The 15,168-nt window shown below is 34.2% G+C and overlaps 1 protein-coding gene across 3 annotated transcripts in view; it reads right to left on the bottom strand.

Annotated features, from left to right (window-relative positions):
* Nucleotides 1–288: 288 nt before the first annotated feature.
* NEDD1 (NEDD1 gamma-tubulin ring complex targeting factor) overlaps nt 289–15,168 on the bottom strand; it is a 46,672-nt gene continuing 31,792 nt past the window's right edge. For all 3 annotated transcript variants that reach the window (XM_017516313.2, XM_017516328.2, XM_017516321.2), the window contains exons 9-15: nt 13,580–13,708; nt 11,500–11,547; nt 10,364–10,566; nt 9,030–9,186; nt 7,981–8,137; nt 2,490–2,556; nt 289–2,047 (exon numbers count right to left, since the gene is read on the bottom strand). In XM_017516313.2, the coding sequence (XP_017371802.1) occupies nt 1,943–2,047; nt 2,490–2,556; nt 7,981–8,137; nt 9,030–9,186; nt 10,364–10,566; nt 11,500–11,547; nt 13,580–13,708 (866 nt within the window). In that variant the 3' untranslated portion in view covers nt 289–1,942. The remainder of the gene's footprint in view (nt 2,048–2,489; nt 2,557–7,980; nt 8,138–9,029; nt 9,187–10,363; nt 10,567–11,499; nt 11,548–13,579; nt 13,709–15,168) is intronic.

The following is a 15,168-nucleotide window of genomic DNA, read 5'->3' as shown; positions in this document are numbered from 1 at the left end:
CTTTTTTTAGCTTTTCTAGGTCCATTTTGCTAGCTATAGAATTCTAAATTGGGCTTTTCTTTCAGTACTTTAAAGATGTTGCTCCAGTGTCTGACATTCTTATCTCTGTCCTTCTATGTCTTTTCTCTCTAGCTGCTTTTAAGAAGTTCTCCTTGTTGCTTGTTTTAAGGAATTTGATTATGATGTGGCTTAGCATAGTTTTCTTACTTCTTGTGTTTGGGGTTCACTGAATTTCTTAGGTCTCATTTGTTTGTCTCAAGGATCAACATCTGACAACCATTTCACATATTTTCTTTCTTTTATTTCAGGTGGCAAAGTAAATCTCTCATGATTTTGGCCAATGACAAAATTTCAATTTCAGGTTTCCTATTTTTTGCTTATAAAATTTTATTTTTTATACTTACTTAGCTTTTAAATTCCATGACAAAAATTTTTCATCTATACATATAATTACCAAAAGTATTTTATCCCACCTCTTTTAATACACATTATGTGCATTTATTTTTTAAAAAGGCAGTAAGAAAATATTAATAGATTTAAATACATTATGTAGGCAAAACACACTAATATTTATGTCTTCTGAACCTGTTAGATAGTAATATACAAGGAAACTTGTTACAAGTCATAATGCTTTCATAATCTGTCAGGAAAAGATCACATTAACATCCCTATATGCTTCAGTACAAATGTATTCTATAAACCACACTGGGAAAAAGTAATAATCCTGTTTTTATGTTTAGAAGTAATTATTAGTAAGTTTATGCTTATTAAATATGCTTAAAAACTTCTATCACTTCAGAAACCAATAAAGTTAGTAAGCTAAGCTAGAGGTTTTTTTTTTTTTTTTTAATTCTGGTAAATACTTTCATCGCAGAAGTCAAAATGGGAGAGGAGAACTATACAAAGGTACATAGTTTAAATCTTTGGGACAAGAGACAACAAGAAGGTGAACAAGTCAGTAGCCCTCCCAAGCTTGCATTTAACCTAAAATTGTTAATTACAGTAGGTAGATGTATACATCTAACTACTGCCAAAGAGGTACAAATTATTTTGACAACCTTTCTGAATAATTTTATAGTAAGGCCAATAATATAAAAATATTATACACAGTACACAAAGAATTAAAGCAATAGTACTGTAATATTTAGCATCTAATATGGAATCTCCACTCATTATAAGTTGTCATGTTGATTGAAATTTTACAGTACAATAGATAATCAGCAGATAGATAGCTCTTGTCAAGTCCTATGAACCCTTAAACAATTTTCATAGGTAAAGATATCTAAAAAGAAAAATACCACCCAGGAGTAAAGATTTGTCAGATGTACAATATAGTAACATAAATGCAAAAGATATCATGTCATTTGTGCAATTCAAAATTCCAAAAATGTCTTATTAAATGTACAATAAATAATAGTCATACTTGACTTCATCAAGTTAAGAAAATAATTATTAGCCAACCCTATGCTTTATTAGTAATCGCTTAGAAACACGAGCTGCCATTTTTAAATTATTTTCTCATAAAAATAGAAGGCATATCAAACACTTTAAATCTCAACTAGCCCAAAAAATTTGAAAGGCCATCTGTCAATCAAAAATATATGTTTAAAAAAAGATGACTAAAACACAAACATAATCAATTCTGATGAACAATTTTCTTCTCTTATGAAAAAGGGCACTTAGTAGATGGCTAAAGCTTTCAAAAAATAAAGATCCTGTTGACTTTCCTATTGGGTAGATAACATACTGTACAATTTTTATTATAAAAATATACATATTTTAAAGGTGAAAACAGTGGTTGGTGTAAAATCCCATCACCCTTTTACTTTTACCTGAAAAAAAATCTTTTCCCTGGAGGCCATGAAAACAACACTGATTCTATGCAGTTCTGTGTTCCCAGAAACTTCCCAAATTACAGAACATTAAGGTATACACTGAAATTTCAAAAGTGGGCCCGTAGTCTTTTGTTTTCTTCTCGAAGTCTTTCAATTTCAGCCACTAAACCTTCATTCACTGAGTATCTTTCCAGCAAAGAATGCATTTCATTCTAGAAAAAGGGGAAAATGCTTTTTAAATTACTGATATTTCACACTTATTTGGCAGGCTATGTTTTATATACTTTCAGCTATCATTTCGCTCATGTTCAATTAACTAAGTGAATGATATTTCTTGTACTTAACTCTTACTACTTTGTTAACATAAATGGAAGATCACTGGTGAAATTAATATATTTGGAAAATTTATATTTGCACATTTAAGATGCTTTTTGCTTACTTATCAGGAAGAAAGCCATGGAAAAAAGAAGCTTTAACTATCTCATAGGTCAAAAAGGAGGTGACCAGTTAAAAACTATTTTACTTATTTAATGTCTAAAACATCCTATTTATTTATTTTAGAAATTAAATAAAACTAAAATAGATCACCTTTAATGGATTTTTAAAAATTCACACAACTCTACTTTCATTTAAAATAAAATTTGCCATACATACCAGTTGCATATGAAACTGTTTAATCATCTCCACTTGCAAATTCACAATGTCCCTATGGCATGCTTCTCTAGGAAGAATGTAAAATACTTTTTAGAATTACAATAGTTTAACCAATTCTAAATCATTCAAGAAACTAAAAAGCTTTTTCATTTGCCAAATTACTGAATGTTAATAATTCTCATAAAAATACCAATGCACTGAGCATTTATTTACTACGTGCTAGGTACTGTTTTACTTTAAATGTGAGAACTCATTTAAAACATCTTCACAAGTAGGTGCAATTATTACCTCCATTTTTCCGAAGAAATAACTGAGCCACAGAGCAGTTATAACTTGTCCAAAATCACGCAACCAGTAAATGATGAAGGTAGGATGTAAACTCAGGCTGTCTACCTACTGAATTCCCCCATACTATATTCCTTTATATAGAAATTGTCATTAAGACACAAACATATTACAATGAAATACAGAAAATTCACTCGGTTAGAAAGAGCATTTTATTATCAGTTTAGCTATTGAAAAAATATACTTTCAGTAGCAAGCGGCAATTTGGGTGGTTATAGCATGGCTTACTCAATAAAATGCAATTAATTCATTCCTACAAAAGAACACATAAAAATTACGAAATATAATGATAAAAGAACACTCAGTCACCTACCACACAACTTATGAACTAGAATGTTACCAAATCATAGAAGCTTCCTGTGTGTTCCTGTCTGATTCTATCACTTAACTCTTGGGGGAAAGCCCAAGAAAGAAGTTATTACCCTCCTGAATTTTGCTGGACAAAAAAATGTTCTTTTTTAATATTCTTGTATAACATATAATCTGTAGTCAATGTTTTCACTGTTTTTGAGCATTTAAGCTTTACAAAAAAGGGTAACATATAGCTCATTTTCAAGGAAGAGTTCAATATTGTTTTGAAGATTCATGTTCCATATATCTATAATTCATTGGTTTGTATTGGTGTATCCATATTCCTATTAATATTCTGATTGTTTTCAAGTTTTTATTATTACAATATCATAATCAATCATGTATTATCTCCCAACTCACATGGGCCAATGTCCATCAATGACATATACTCAAGAGTATACTCCATTTTACAAAATCATGCAAATTGTTTTCCAAAGGTAGTATCAATGGACATGTTCATCACCAGTATAACAGAGTTCTTCTTGCTCTATATCATCATCAAGACCGAGTATTACCAGATTTCTCATATTTTTCCACTGAATGGGAAATGGTATCTCATTGCATTTTTAGTTCTCTGATTATGAGGTTGAATATATTTCTTGTGTTCATATACTATTCCTCTTCCTTGAAATGCTTTTCTTATTCATTTATAATCATTCTTTACATAATCTGATCTTTTGTTATTTATATGAGAACTGCAGGTATCTTATCCCTTCACTCTGTGACATTCTGTGATGAACAGTTCTTATTAATGTGCTCAAATATCCTAACCTAATCATGCAGTCAACTTTACCAATGTATTTTGATAGGCAGTGCATTATTTTACTTTAAATGATTTCCTACCATGAAGTTATAAACTTTTATGTCAACTTTATACAAAAAATCCAATGTCACAACACAATTTATTATTTCATATTTTGCATGCAAATCTGCAATGCTACCTCTCTATCATTTCCATATATGCATAGGTTTCTTTCCAGCTTATATGATTCCTTTGGCCAATATGTCCTCCCTGTGCCATGCTATGTATCTTAATTATACTTTAATGATTAAGCACATTCATCTGACAAGTCCCCTTCAGCCTTATTCTTCTCTGAAATGTCTTGGTTATTCCTAGATTTTTGTTCTTCCATACATATTTTGGAATCACCCCATCATCTTCTTCCAAATCCCAGCTGGGATTTTAATTGGAATTGCATTCAATCTACTGAACTATTTAGGTGAACTGATACCTTTATAAAATCTCTCCATTTATTTAAATGTTAATGCTTTTGAACAAAAATTTTAAAAATGTTTTTCTACAAAAATCTTCACTACTTTGGTAATTTATTCCCAGATATCTTATTGTTTTTCTGTTGTAACTACAAGGGTATTCTTAAAAATTTCCTCTTCTACTTTCAGTGATATTAAAAACTACATTAAAAACAAAAACACTGTATCAGGGAACCACCAAGGTAGCCAGGACTTGAAGGGCCATGGTCTTGCAAAGAAGGAAAGACTACTAGGTAAGCCCTACGTTTACCTCTGTTTTTCCTTCTAGAGTACGTGATTCCACAGTGTGGAGAAGAAACTGAGCTGAAGCAGTGGTATGGAGGTTAAGATAGTCTCACTAGGTAGGGAGTATTAAGAGTTTGGGACTACCAAGGTAGCCACGGCTGTAAGAGTCAAGATCTTGAAGAGGGGAGGCCTGCAGAAAAGTAACCTGAAACTGCAATTTCCCCTCGAGATGTCTGTTGATTTCTAAGCAATGCTCGCCCTGGGTTAGATGGCAAAAACCAACCATAAAACAAGCAACTCAAAAGCAGAGAAAGTATTCTGGAAGTCTTGTGATGCTGGCAAAATAGAAGTTGAAGTTTAGGACCCACTAAGATAAAAAGAATACTCCAGACATTCAGCTGATGTTCTAGAAAAGCAAAGACTACACACTAGGAATAAAGGCAAATCAGAAACAAACTAGTGCTAAGAAAACCTGAAACCTAGTAACTACATGATCAAAGGGATCTGCTTACCAAAAGAAACTTACATCTTCTTAACAGACAACAGAAACAGACACACAGATTTCCACTTAGGATGTATTAGGTTGGTGCAAAAGTATAATTTCTCAACTCTAACAACGAAAACAAACCTGATAACCTATAAAATCATAATATTTTAAATTCAACTGAGAGCTTAAAATGGAAAGAAATCTACATGAACTAAAACCCAGAAAATGAGGAGTTCCTCCTAGGAGAAAAGAGACCCATAACTGTTTTCATCATCTTCATGCCCTTGACAGAGTAAAAAGAACTGAAATTTTAACAAGATTTTTAAAGGCCAAGTAAACACTGGCTTGACAGTTTAGAATTCCAAGGGGTCTCAGCCACAAAGAAAGTCTGAATTTACTCACCAACTTTTCCCCACATGCCTTCATTCAGCACTCATGTAAAAAAAAGTAGGGATAGTATAACGGGAGGACTGAGGGAAGACACCCTAAGACACAGATGCACAGAGCCCGGTAAAGCCCTAGGGCAGGGGAGGAGAACTGAGAGTAACCCCTCTAAGGCACTCCCAGAGAAGATGGCAGCCACCCCATACTCCTCAGGGAGGATGGTTGACTTAATACCTTCTCTGTCCTGTCAATGATAGGTGTAGCTGAATACCTAATCTGATGAACACCTGGGCTGATGGCAGAACAAGTAAATTTACAGAAATCCTCTGGGCCATTCTGGGTCCTCACTGAGTCCCAAGCAAAGGCTGCCTATGGTCAAGGGGCAGAAGAGCTGAGAGAAGTCCCTACCCACCACCCCCAGGTGCAGACATACAGGGCAGGGCAGCAGAACCAAGAGGCACTGTAGGCCTTCACCACACATGCTGCGGCAACTCTCCAGGGCTGGAAAAGGGGCTAACACACTTCTCTTGCACAGAAAGCCAGGAAGATATGAGGGTTAAAAAAAACCTCCAGCCACCCCTAAAGCTGGCAGCTGGGCAGTAATGCACAGCTATTTCAGAGTTGCTCCAGCACCCAGATCCCCAGGCCTGCTGAAGGAAAGGCCCTGAGCCCACTGTCCTCAAATCATCTGAAGCCAGTGGTGAACTGACACCCAAATGCTTGTTGAATAAATGGATAATAAACAGACAGCACCCATTACTCCTGTGCTTAAAAACTCTGAAGGCTCTCCATTACCTGCATGTTAAGACCTTCCCAACTGTCCCTCAGGCCTCATCTTTTACCACAGTGCCTTCTCTATGCAAACATTCCTAGAATGTATGATCATGTCTCTGCTCATGCTGTTCCCACACACTTCAGTATAAAGTAAAATCTCTTCAGTGGCACCTTTCTAATCTGCCCCCGCAGAAGAACTGCTCCCTTTCAGTGATTTCAACATCACTTTCCTCACATTGTATTATAGTCAGCTGTACCTAGACAGTTCTGCTATTACACCATAAATATTTATGCATTCCTGAAAAAAACATATTCTTTAACACTGTGTATTAAAGGTAACAGAACTTAGGGAAAAAGGATTAGGGCAAACCACTCAAAAACCTATGCAGCTTTGTAACCAAAGTACAACAAAAACAAATCCTAATAAAAACACTAACATACTTAAAAAGACACAGTAAACGTCTAATAGATAAATATTGAATAATACCCTTACTGTGAAGAAGCGATGGCCACTTAATGGAAGGGGATAGAAGATAGAAGGATTGGGGCTATCAAGTTACAGAGGCAAGGGCAAAATGCCCAAAGATGGGAAATAATCACAAAATAAGCACTTCTAACACAGGGCACACAGCCGAGCCAAGAGGAAGTGAATAAAGAGATGGATGCTAATGGGGTTTGTGCATTCGTGTTCACATGTACCTTATTTGGCTGCTGTTACGTGAACAAACAAAATTTCCCCATCATATTGTCAACATTGTCCTATTTTACCGATCTCAAATGAATTAATTCACATTAAGAGAAACACACATAGCAGAACACACTGCACCTAGCCCAACTAAATCATAAGGCCGTTGCAGGCAGATCATTCATTTCTGTATCCTTATTATCTGGTACATATACTAGGCAGGGTAAATGCCAAAATCATAATTTTTCTTTAAAAAGTATTTTTCAACATTTAAAAATATATTTTAAAAATATTTTTAAACATTAAAAGGAAACATGCACCAAAAACACTACACATCTTCTCTGACATTCTTGCTTATGGTAATCCAAATCTCAGGTAGAACATTAACTATAGGTTAGAAAGGAAAAAAGGCACCAATGATTTTAATAATTGAAGATAGCTTCCAAAAATATGGAGATGATAAAGCAGTATTATAGAACACATTTTTACAATGTTCACAATTCAAAGGATAAGAAAGACAAGGGTAAGTCTGAGAAAGTATTTTGTTTAGATTAAGTATTGCATTTTATTTGAAAATATTCAGAACTGCTCTTTAAAATGTTTTTACTACATTATTGCACATAGCACACCTAATAGCTGATCTCTGAACATATTGCAGGTAAGAACCCAATTTGAGCTTACCAGAACTTGTCCGCATTTTAATAATAAAAAAAGTTCACAATGGTAATCTGCCTGCTAGACTGCCCTGCTGAGTTATCTAATAACTGCCCTAGGTAAATGTGCCTTTTTCTGGCTCATAATCAATAAATGCAGTATTAAAAGATCAACAAAACTCGTCATGTTTTCTGTGGTTTTACAGTTACCAGAACCTAGACAATAGTAACCAACAACATTATCTATAGCTCTGATTTTACATCTAGAAAAAAAAAGTAAGGTCTAGATAGAAGGAGTGGTTTCTCAATTACTACCTAAAGTCATCCAGCGTTTCCTGTATCATGTTCTGAATAAAACGAATTTGAATGGAAGTCAAGGGTGCATTTTGCCGGTTATTTCCAATGGTATCGGCTATTTTTTCTGAGAGTGAACTGGCAACTCCAGCAGTGACAGAAGATGCTATCTTTGGATCTAAAATAAAGAATGAAGAAGATATTAATAGTCAACCTGGATTGAAAGACATCAGACATTTCTAAATAAGATCTGGCATACGAAAACTTGAAAAACTGGTAAAGATGAGTTCCTGTGACACTTGGAAAAATTCACTGTCTGGAATACAAACCTTAGAAATTTCTATAACATTATTTCTAATAGTCATTTATCTAAATATATAAACCACCAGCTGTCTAATGTAATACCACATGACAGAGGGATTAATCTTGAAGAATCTATGAACCACTTCCTCTTATAAAAGATGACTGTGACAAGCTGCACCACAAACTAGATAAACCAAGACTATTAAAAACAAATGGAAGGAAAACGGGAGTAAAGTGCTGCTCCAGGAAAAGCCTTAGAGTTTAAGCTAACGCAATATATATCCACAGAAACCTTCAAGTAAAATATAGATATTTATATAAGAGTTGATTCTAAACAGAGAGTTGCTTTGTGTAGATAACTCTTACAGTTAAACCAAATATTCCTTTAAATGTGATCAAGTTTTTATAAGTCTGTAGCACAAATTCTAAGAATAAGACTTTAATATGATGAGAAAAAGACATTTTCAGGTAGTTAACCATCCCTTTTCAAAGGGTCCGACATAATAATTCTATCTCTACCATATTAAAGACACATAGTACACTGAAACTCTAATTCACACCAAAAGAAGATTAATGTATCTGAATTTAATCATTCATATCCATTTCATTGTCTTCTAGTAAGACTCACACTATAGAAGTCTCCATAAATTTTAAACTCTTTGAACGTTTTTAGTTAACAATTATTCTATTTCTCCTTTACAAGTTAAATAATTGGGATAATTTTTCCATTAAACACTTTAAAACATCAAGAAGTTTCATGTACTTACTTGGAGTTGAGGACCCATTGATTGGGGGTTCACATATCAACTGGGCTTCAATTTCATTCTCTGGCTTTTCAAATTTCTCAGAATTTCTTGTTTGGTTAGATGATGGAGAGGTATTTAAATTTCCACTTTCAGCACCAGACGTGATCAACTTTGATAACTTTATATTTAAAATAAATAGTGACTTTAATATACAATTTTTTGTTTTACTCCTATTACTCATATAATTTTTGCCTACTTTCCCTTTTTTCCCAGTATGTAGGTTCAGGAAAATGAAGGAAAATAAGAAGGGGTATAGAAGAAGAAAAAACAGATGAGAACTAGAGGCAAAATAAAGTAAATATTACTAATCAAAAACAATCTCAGCAATAACATGATGAGGAAACATTCATATACTAAGCACCTGCTGTTGAATACCATTTAAAATAGAGATAACTGGCAAAAAACAAAAACAAAAAAACAACCACACACACATGCATGTGGTAACTAGTCAACAATATGTGTAAAATAAAAGATGTTTTTGTATTTCTTGTATGGTATCTTTTCAATATCATTCTAAACAATAAACATGAAAATACGGACATATTATACACCTAACTGGCTTGGCATTCCTGGTAATTTTTGATCATTTTGAACCCTCACATGAGAAATTAAATTCTATATTATACACTGTATTTTAGCAGAAAGTAACAATGCTAAATTCCATTCTTAACACAATCAGTTTGCTCTAATGACTTAACCACCAACTGCAATGGAAATACACTTTAAAAGGATTTAGGGATAAAAGCGTTCCTGGCCGGGCGCGGTGGCTCACACCTGTAATCCCAGCACTTTGGGAGGCTGAGGTGTGTGGATCACAAGGTCAAGAGATCGAGACCATCCTGGTCAACATGGTGAAACCCCGTCTCTACTAAAAATACAAAAAATTAGCTGGGCATGGTGGCGCGTGCCTGTAATCCCAGCTACTCAGGAGGCTGAGGCAGGAGAATTGCCTGAACCCAGGAGGCGGAGGTTGCAGTGAGCTGAGATCGCGCCATTGCACTCCAGCCTGGGTAACAAGAGTGAAACTCCGTCAAAAAAAAAAAAAAAAAAAAAGTGTTCCTGTACAGATAGATATATCAAGTATCTCATCTTAGAAAAATAGTGTCTTTCCATCGCTGTAACCTTCAACATATCCAAAGCGAGATTTCAAAGTATTCTGTAGTTATTCAAAACTGACATCAAGACTTATGAGTAAGTGCATAGCACTGTTAATAAGTAGGATACATACACTGGCAGCACCCGCCTTCTAGGGATAAACACATACAGTGAGTTCAGTATCACTTTTAGGCAAATACCTGTTTGAAGGAGTCTTTAGATTCCTGTTTTCCCATATATATTTTCTTAGACTCAGCTGTCAGATCATGATTTTCATTTTCCTCTTTCCCTGGAGATTCCATAAAGACGTTAAGAGGACTTGAATGCAATACCGAAGTACTTGAAGTTACTGGGTTTTTTCTTGGAGGAAACACTGAGTTCAACTGCGGTAGAAAGTCAAAGCCTGGAAATGAAGAGGAAAAAAACTGCACATGATGCCCTCCAATCTTGGACACTGAAGAAAAGCACTTAATATGATAGGCAGATTAACATGGGAGAAGATATGGATCTACATTCTAAAGACTGGTTTGTTTCTCAGATATACCCTATAATTGATATGTATTCTTAGGCAAAAGTCTTAAACTTTCTGTAACTATTTTCTGATCTGCAAATGTGAATGATAATATCCATCACCCAGTAAGGCTTAAAAGGTATTATTTGTAAAAATACTTTGAAAACAGCAAAACACAATGTTTTAGTCAGTATTAATTTTTGATAACTTAAAATTGTTCATTTAGTATATATTTGTGGTACGTATCTTGGAAGGCAATCTCTGAAATGGCTTCTAATGACCCCTGCCTTTGGCATCCCCATCCTTGGGTAGTCTCCTCCCTTTGAATGTGGCTTGGACCTAGTAACTTGCTTCTAACAAAAGTAGTATGAAAAACTGGTGAGATACCACTTCCAAGATTAAGGTTATCAACATAGTCTTGAGAGGGCTTCCATTTTGGATGCCCTCTCAGATTATCTTGCTCACCGGCTCTGAGGGAAACCAGCTGCCATGCTTTCAGCTGCCCCATGTATAGAGAAGCTCTTTGGCATGGAACTGGTATCTCCAGCCAACAGGCAAGGGCATGAGCTTGGAAACAGTTCCTTGCCCAGTTGAGCCTTAAGTTGAATGCAGCTGTGGTTGACATCCTGATCGAAGCATGAAGAGAAACTTGAAGGCAAAGGTGCTCAATCAAGTTATGCTCAGTTCTTGACCCACAGAAATTATGAGATGATAAATGTTTGTTTTTTTAAGCCTCAAAGTATTGGAAAGATTTGTTACACTGCATAGATTTAACACCATATCACTTTTCATTTTCACGAAAAAACACTCCTAAGTAATTCTTACCATCTTTTTTGCCTATGGATTCATCACCTCCCTTGTTAACTACAGCATCTATAACAAAATCAGAAAATCATATTTTAAAAACAGCGAAAAAGAAGCCATATCAATTTAGTCTTCCTATTCATTCTCCAAAGAGTTCAGAGACTAACAATCTTAAAAAGCTAAATATGAGTGAGGTTAAATGCAGGAGTACTCATTTAAATTTTTCTTTTACATTCTCTTAGTTTCATTCATACTTCAGCAGCAAATATGAACAGATAATCCTATAGTACAGAGTCATGTAATAAGGGAGCCAGGTATAATATAATAAACCCTGGGGTAGTTTTGGAGAGCTATAATCCAGTTCTGCCTATACCACTTAATAGCTTTGTGACCTCACTCAAATGCAATTAAATTTCAGTTTCTGCATCTATAAAATGGGGATCATGTCCTGATAAACTCACAAAATTGCTTTGAGAGGATCAACTGAAGTAATATAAAAAAATTTTGCAAAGCAATACAATGTTATAAAGAAGTTTTATTAGTGTTTATTTCAATGGTAGAATATGTATAAGACTATTTTAATCCTGTAATATTCATTTGCTAGTCCATAACAAAAATTATAAAACTCAAATTTAACAGGTAAATAAAAAGCATGCGCAAAAATCATTAACAAATTCACCAGAAATTCAAGTGGCCAATAAACACACAATTATATCAGGAAAAACATCATCTATGTGCATGTGCATATATGTACCCAGTAATGGCACAGCATGTACATGCAATAATTTTAGAAATTATTAGTTTTCTTCATCAATAATGTGGAACCATGATGTATCTGAAGATCGTATGACTCAAATGCTAATCACATTTTTAAACATAGCAAAAGTAATTAAAGAAAAACTTTGTCTTAAAAACTATGAAAGAGAATTTAATTTGTAACTCAAACACTTCCAAAAAACCCCTTTGTACATTCTTCAATGCAAAAGTTGCTCCAGAGGAGTCTCAATGGCCGAAACTCCCAACTCAGCACTAACCCCAGAAACTTGTCTCAACTCCAGCAACTAGTCACTTCTCTCTCCACCCACATCCGTCCTGTCTTTACTCTTTACTATGTAGTTTGATTTCTCTTTACTCTTTATGTAGTTTGACTTCTCTTCAACTTGAAGAAAAGAATCCTTCCTCTTTCAGCTTGACTTAGCAATTTAAATAGAAATTTGCAGACAAGGGTAAGATAGAAAATACTTAATAATTCTGTACTGTCACATATGTATTTATTCCTTCTGACTATAAAATTATAGAAAATTTGGAAAAGAGACAATTTTAAAGTAAAAAATGAAATTGTACAAAATAATGAGTGGATGAAACAACTCTGACATCCTGCTGTTGACACAGTACACTTATAATGGTAAATACACAAATCTTTGTGGGCGTCTCTGAGTATTTTCTGAGATAAATTTGTAGAAATGGAATTACAAGGCCAAAAAGTATGAATATATTAACTCTGCCAAATTACCCTCTAGAAATTTATCCATGTTATTGATAATATTGCTATTAGCAATGAGATAATTCCATTACACTAAGAAAACCATTATGAATATCAGTACCAAAAAGGCACACTTAAACAATGTACTTAGTTCATATACTATGAACAATGACATATAATGCTTCTATTTATCAAGCTGGCAAAATTTGTTTTTTATTATGGCAATTGTTTTTATGGGGTAGGGGAGGTGTACACATATACAAAGCAAATTTTTAAATTAGGAAGACTTTTTTGCATATCAAAATATCTAAAATTTTAGGAACATTCATTTAGAAGTAGATACAAGGGAAAGATTACCTATGAAGGTAAAAACTTCCTTCAAGAAACTTTTGTGGAAATTAAAATGCTAACTTGAGAGCTATTTGCATAATTCCCAAGTGAAAATTACTAGCATATATTTTAGAATGATAACATCTGAAATATCAGGGCAAAGAAAAAGATACCACCCCAGGGATGGAGAAAATTAGCAAACTGCCATGAATAGAATTGGACTAAAGCTATTATTCACATCTTTTAGCCGAATAAAAATATTGACTACCAGCAAGAGAACAGACTTACCATCTCTGATAGGTGAGAACATGTCACCTAAACTACTTTTCCCGGTATCATCAAAGCTGGAGAAATCCTGATTTTTTCCACTGTCTGTTTCCTTAGATAAAGTGTCTGTGTTTATGCTTCGAGGCAAACCTTACAGGAATTAGATATAAAAATCAATGTTATTACATCTAAATAAATTTTATCATCAGAAGCTAGGTTGTAAAAATTGATGCATTACCCATATTGTTGGTGATATTACAACTGTGAGCATAAGGAGAATAAAACAGAATATGACAAGAGCTAAAGTTAACCAGGATTTTCATGGAACAAAAGGTTCCTCAAAAGGAAACAGCTTATTTGTTCAAAGAGCAAAACTTTATTTCAGCCATTTTGATGGAATTTTTCTAAAATAATTCATATATTTTTCTGTTTTCTTAAAGTACACGGCACACAACTTACTTTTGCTATTGACTGACCCTTACGATCATCTACAAATGTAACTTTCTTTTCAGTCTGTAAGGCATATAGAGCATGCCTAACATTTAGCAGGACTCAATTAATGTTACTTTTCTTCCCCAACTTGCAGTGAAGGGGTTTTGTCTTTTCTTTTACTAACAGTGGGAGCGTAAACATTGCCTTCAGCATTACAGATCTCAAATGACTTCACTAACCTCCATAGTTTACAAAGAGGAAGCAAACCAGAACACCAAACTCATAAAGAACAGTATGGTAGACAACAATAAAGAGACAGTATATAAATGCATGGCTTTAGGGTAAGGACTTTCTAAGAGGAACTCAGGAGGCTCAGTAGCTTCTGGCTCATTATTGGAGTAAGGATAAAGTTATACAGGTTCGAAAATTTTGATTAAAGTCTGGCATCAGGATTGGTAACACGATATTGTATTACATTTTTTTAAAAGTGCTTTATTTGGCATCTCAGGCCCAAATGAGAACTGAAAAGTCTGAGATGAAAACAAAGAACAGCCTGCATATCCAAAAATGCCCAAGACTGGCTAATAAAATAAACTTGTCTAGTAATACCTGCTATAAAGTTAAAATATTACCAAATCATTTGCACTATTGTTGAAGAGTGTCTATAGCAAGAGATCAGTTGTTACAAAGAAGTAATTTCCTCTCCTATTTTCTATTCCTTAAAATGTTTGAATGCATTAACTCCAGCCTCTGAAACTTGAGGAAACAGAAGTTGGTATCATATGAAAAGAGTGCTAAAGTCTTATTCTTTTCTTCTTAAATACTGATGTCCTTCTAAAACTGAGTACTAGCAACAAGTTTAGAGAAGTCTGCTGGAATAACTAAATCGGGACAACTTCAATAGAAGCAATAGAATTTTTTTTCTAAACTTTAATTTTATACAAACTTAGTAATAATGATGATCATGACCACAATGATAGTATCAACACCACGATATACTGAGTGCCTACCATGTGCCAGGTATTTCCAATACATTTTCTCTGATTTTCACAATAACTAAAAATTAAATAACATTTTAGTGTGTACAGGAAAAAAATGACACCCAGAAAGGTTAAGAAAATTGCCTAAAGGCATCCTGGCCAGAAGTGACAGATCTGAGACTAAGTCTAACTATTCTA

Source organism: Cebus imitator, unplaced genomic scaffold (genome assembly GCF_001604975.1).
Source record: "Cebus imitator isolate Cc_AM_T3 unplaced genomic scaffold, Cebus_imitator-1.0 Scaffold18, whole genome shotgun sequence".
NCBI classification, from domain to species: Eukaryota; Metazoa; Chordata; class Mammalia; order Primates; family Cebidae; genus Cebus; species Cebus imitator.
Note: the sequence above shows the minus strand (reverse complement) of the source record. Positions and strands in the feature narration are given on the sequence as shown.